The following is a 5431-nucleotide window of genomic DNA, read 5'->3' on the forward strand; positions in this document are numbered from 1 at the left end:
CACACACACACACACACACACACACACACACACACACACACACACACGGCGGTCATTGACTGTGTTCATTCACTGGTGGGCATTTCTGTCTGAGGTGTAAATAATGAAATGAATGATGGGGACCAAGTCAGGTTGTTTGTGATGCCGATTCCCAGCAACTTAAAACTGTTCACTTGCTCCGCCTCAGCTCCATTAATGTAGAGAGGGTGTGTGTCTTTGCCTCCCTTTCCTAACATCAGCTCCTTGCTTTTATTGATATTAAACAGTAGGATGTTCTCTGAGAACCACTCTGAAAGACTGTTGATTTCCTCGAATATGAAGTTTCATTGTTGCAACCAATCTAAAGTCACCTTATGCTCTAGATTGCAATGTCCATTTTTCCCAATTTCCTAAACAAAATAATTGATCAAACAAAACAAAAATGTATAATGAAGACAACCATTACTTTAACTTCCTGATCGCACTGAAGCAGGTACGCACCTGACAGTCCTCTGATGTTGGTAGTCGAGGTCTTGGCTGGTGCCAGATTGTGGGTAAGAGAGGCTTCTGGAGCTGCGGTGCTGTTGGCTGATGGGATACTGGTGGACAGAGGCGTTGGGCTGGGATGTGCTGTAGTAGGGAGGGGGGATGCTGTTACTGGTTTCACTGCGATAGTCGCTGTCCCTGTCGTCCACAGCACTGTCTGGGTCTTCATCTGCACAGAGGAACAAGAGAAGACAATTCAGCAGTCTTACAGGTCTCCTCGCATTGTGCAGTAATCGGAGAAAAGAGAAGCGAGAGAAAGAGATAAGAAAGTGAATATGAAAGAATGACAGAATGAAAGTGATGATCCCAGTTGACGACTTGTCATGTGGCACAGAGATAAGAGTACAAGTCCGATACTGTTCATCCAATATACATGTTGAGTCAGCCCCCGTAAACCTCTTTTATTCCCCAGATACTGATGTACTGCACTGTATGTACACTATGTACACTTACTTTGTTGGTCTCCCCATAGACTCCAGTTACCTGCAATAAAACGGCAAGGTGTCAGTATTGATTATAAATTGCACTGGTGTCCAAACATAAACATGCATTCACACAATTAAAGCATTAATGTTCCCACATTGAGCTGGCGAATGGAAAGAGAGCACAGAGGGAGTGCTGAGCCTCCGAGTCTTTCCTCCTGCACCCGACAGCTGGCTCAGCAGGCCTCCGGACATCCGATACCACTATCGATCCTTTACAGTGCAGCAATCTTTTACCATTTAACACACAGCAACCCATGTGTGGTCACACGCATACTGAGCTTAAGCAATCTAATTACATCTCAACAGTTAAACACATAATTCTCTTGTTCAGCACAAACAAATGAGTCGCTCACAGCACTGGGTTCCTGGTACACGTAGAGGGCGTTCCTGCTCCTCCTGGACAGAAGAGACAGACAAATATAAAACTTACACTTCAGATTAACTTGTAAACAAAATGTAAATGTTATGCCTATATGCAGGAAGTGGAGAAAAGGTACAGTTGGATTTCATCTTGTAATGCATGATATAGTTAATACCCCAATGTATCATGTTGGCATGTTCCTAAAATGCGAGTGCTGGGGTATTAAATCAAATGGGTTGACAGCTTACATCTTGGTCCCTCATGGCATTGAGCTGCTCCAGTTTTTTAGCCCAGTATCGTGCCTCATCCTCAGGGATATCTGAAAACAACAAGCCAGACAAACTCAGGTGGCAGAAACAACCCTAATGAGGCTCCGCCTTTGTAGGCTGATAAAAGAGTTATTCACGAAACTTTTTGGTTCTCTGTACAAACTCCAAAAAAATGATGACAAAGTAATTTCAAAGAACCCATTTGCAAATATTATTTGACCCAGATACTTTGGCTTGTGACATAGAAAATTGGCCTTAAAGCCAAACCCCTATCAGCAGGTTAGGTTCACAAACTGAGGAGTCAGGTGTACAGTATCGACTTGAGGAAGAGGAAACAGTAAGAAAATAACCCCCAATCAATGTTAAGAGGATTCCAGCTAGATCACTGAGAGGGAAAGGACACCAACACCTTCCCCACGTACACACAGAATAATACACAAGTCACTTTAAAGTGGGTCAGAGACTATTTGGTGTTCATATATCACCGTTTGCTGTGGAAATATACAGACAGACATCATTTATTCAAGTCCTCGTCTCCTTCCTTCAAGGGTTGATGATTTGCTATATTTTCATCTTCTCCATCCTTTTGACAGTTTCTGACTTTGATGCGAGTATTGATTTCTCACCGAGGGGCAGTTCAAAGCGCGTGTCGAGCAGCACCAGGTGGAGAGTGGGCTCTTTGGTGCCGCAGATCTCATTATCAGTCATGATGACCTGAGAGTCCAGTGTGAGCCACTCCCCCGGACCTTCCTGCGAACAGAGAGACATTTTGCAGCTGACACACAAGCGGATGAGCATGATGAAAACATGTCCAACCACCAACTGAGTGAGTCCCTCGAGTACAGCCGAGTACAGAGTGTTTAGCTGCAGGATTTCTCAAGTGGTTAGCGGCAAACCTCATTTGACTGCCGGATGCTATGGAGGGGAATCCACACGGTGCCAACCATGGTGTCCCAGATCAACCCTTTGTTCCACACCTCTACTGTCAGACCCAGGTCCAGGCGGTTAATTTCGCTGGATAGGAAGAGAAAGACAGACAAAAACGTTAAAAACCAAGAGAAAATGTAACTGCCTTAGTATAAAAACAGCTGTGGAAAGTAATTATTATACTCCACTACATTTCAATAGGAAATATATATTTGACAGCTGTAGTTGCTTTTCAGATTAGGATTTTCCATAAAAGAACATATGATTAACTTAAATAAAATTCAGTGCATTGTTAAAGATTAAACCTGTCGTCGTTCAAGGTCAAATTATGCAATATTTCACAGAACAGCAAGAATTAGAGAAAAGTACATTTTGCTGAAAATACTTTCACTTAAGTCGGAGTTTGAACAACACACTTCTTCCATCACCATTTCAAGACAGATGCTAAACACACAGAGGCACTCACTCTCACACACACACACACACACACACACACACACATATGATGCATAGTAATTACTTGAGGGCTTCATTGTGCCAAATATAAGACATGTCTCTGTGGGAGCAAGCCTGAGAGAATCTAACATAAAACATTTACAAGACAGCAGGAAGCAGGACCGACAGAGAGACAGAGAGAGACAGAGAGAGACAGAGAGAGAGAGATGAATGAAGGGAGGAAAGAAGAAGAGTGTGATGAAGGCAGTGGAGGAGGTGATTGTATCGCACGCCTGGAGGAAGAGAGTGGGAAGTTTAATTAAGAAATAGGGGGACTGGATTTCCCGTCTCAGTGGTGACTCCTTTAAGGAAACGTGGCTGTTTGATTCATGGCTGTGACGGAGGGGGGGGGGGGGGATAGTCATTTAAAGGCAGTTTGAAGGAGGGGATGAGGCTCTCTCTGCAGCCCAAACATTACATAACACAGCTTCACTGATGCAACCCCAGTACAATGCTCCAACGCCTCCGAACATCTTACAAATGCACAGGAATCCGCAGTCAGCCGTGCCTGCCGCATCCCACATGCTGAATGATTCTCAACGTTTATCGCCCATATGCTGGTATTCTCTTTGTATGCCAAACACTCCGTGTTGTATAATGTTTTAATGATTGCAACAAGCTCATCATTCCAAGACTTATTCCAACACAATATCAAACAAACTAATTTAAATGTGGGAAATGCTGCTCATGATGCCCAGAGAGCAGAAATAGGAGGAGAGGGAATATGAGGGGAAAGGTAAGGTTGAAATGGAAAGATGAGGAGGAGGAGGGGCCGAGTAGATGAAGATCAAGGCGTTGCGTTTAGAAGAAGTGACAGAGGAGAGGAAGGAGGGGCTGGGAGGGTGCCAAGGTTGTGAACGAGGATGAGAGAAGGCAAGGGTGTCGAGGGAGAGCAGATGAAAAGGAGGATGAGGCGGTTGTCGGAGGTGCGGATGTGGAGAGCAAGAGCAACTTGAAATAATACAGGGATGAAGGGCACTCGGGATGGAGCAGGGAAAAAGAGGAGAGGAGGGGAGGTTGATAGAATGTAAGAGATAAAAAAACACACAAAAGCACTCAAGCTGCTGAAGTGGAGAGTAGATGAGAGGATGAAAAGAGAAAGTAGAGGAAAGAGCGAGGGACAGGGAGGAACAGGAGGAGGAGAGAGAGAGAGTTCTGTCTGAAGATAATGACGGACTCACAACATGAAGTCTTGCTCCCAGCTGGGCAAGTTGCCCCTGACAGCAATGGTTGTGCTCTTCACATTTTGTACCTTTAGAGTCACATAAGTGTTGAATTTCTCTGTTCAGGAGAGAAGGGGTGAAGAAAGAGATGGGTTACAATGTGTAGTCCCTGTGAGATATAGATATTATAGTCTACAGAGTAACTGCTTCCCATCCCTCCAATTCCATTAATGGCTGCAGCATGTAATGTGTCCTCAGTCTGCTTAAAAGATTCATGTCAGATAACAGCGAGTCTCTCCCTCTCTCTGCTGCCAGGATCCCGGGTCTTACCTTGGGGTCCATCCAGCTTGGCTTTCTTCACTGTGGACACAGAGAGGGACAAATTCACACAGAGGAACGCCATCTGCTTTCACTTTCACAACAAGAGGATGAGCGCGATACATTTAGACACAGTCCGTGAATTATACATTAAACTGGACTAAGAATTGGAATACATGTTGGACATATTTTCTAATCCCCCACTGACTGGCCATAGGTATTCAGTGGATACTCAATAACTGCTCGAGTGTTAACGCAGGGAACAGAATTTGCAACTATGCAGATTTGGAGTAAGTGCTCTGCCTTTTGTTTTTGCCATAAGGTCCAGACATGTTGGCACTGGGTGTGGTAGCATCACATAGAAACACACACTGCTGTGCTTCATCAGTATGGGATACAGAACCTGGAAGTATAGAATATACCTACGTGCAAAAATAAAGAACCACATAGCACAGATTTAAAACAGATTCCCTAAATACTCATGTTAATAACGTGTTTTTATTAGAAGGAATTCCAGTTGTAATAGTAGTAGATGTGGTGCAAAACCATTTCATATTTCAGGGCCCAATAAAACCTGTATTTATTGTACGAACATTCAAAGGGAACATGCCCATCTTTATCAAACAAAGTGTTTGAAAGATTTTCCAGAGTACAATTAAATCCAGGCTCTCTCTCTCTCTCTCTCTCTCTCTCTGCAGCATCTTTTTTTTTTAACCAGCTTTGACGTAACTCACACATACATTTTTAATGCTCCACTACCTGCTGCCCTCCACCACACACACACACACACACACACTCACTCACTCACTCACTCACTCACTCACTCACTCACTCACTCACTCACACACACACACACACACACACACACACACACACACACACACACAC

The 5431-nt window shown here is 44.0% G+C and overlaps 1 protein-coding gene across 4 annotated transcripts in view; it reads right to left on the reverse strand.

Annotated features, from left to right (window-relative positions):
• Nucleotides 1-5431, reverse strand: part of LOC116387407 (protein unc-13 homolog A) — a 30894-nt gene that overhangs the window by 20450 nt on the left and 5013 nt on the right. For 3 of the 4 annotated variants that reach the window (XM_031854437.1, XM_031854436.1, XM_031854435.1), the window contains exons 1-8: nucleotides 4556-5268; nucleotides 4244-4343; nucleotides 2537-2654; nucleotides 2267-2390; nucleotides 1620-1690; nucleotides 1364-1406; nucleotides 979-1008; nucleotides 481-694 (exon numbers count right to left, since the gene is read on the reverse strand). In XM_031854437.1, coding sequence (XP_031710297.1) covers nucleotides 481-694; nucleotides 979-1008; nucleotides 1364-1406; nucleotides 1620-1690; nucleotides 2267-2390; nucleotides 2537-2654; nucleotides 4244-4343; nucleotides 4556-4628 — 773 coding nt within the window. In that variant the 5' untranslated portion in view covers nucleotides 4629-5268. Of the gene's footprint in view, nucleotides 1-480; nucleotides 695-978; nucleotides 1009-1363; nucleotides 1407-1619; nucleotides 1691-2266; nucleotides 2391-2536; nucleotides 2655-4243; nucleotides 4344-4555; nucleotides 5269-5431 lie in introns of those variants that run through there. The other variant, XM_031854438.1, reaches the window with a different exon arrangement.

Source organism: Anarrhichthys ocellatus, unplaced genomic scaffold (assembly GCF_004355925.1).
Source record: "Anarrhichthys ocellatus isolate YVR2014 unplaced genomic scaffold, GSC_Weel_1.0 scaffold15, whole genome shotgun sequence".
NCBI lineage: Eukaryota > Metazoa > Chordata > Actinopteri > Perciformes > Anarhichadidae > Anarrhichthys > Anarrhichthys ocellatus.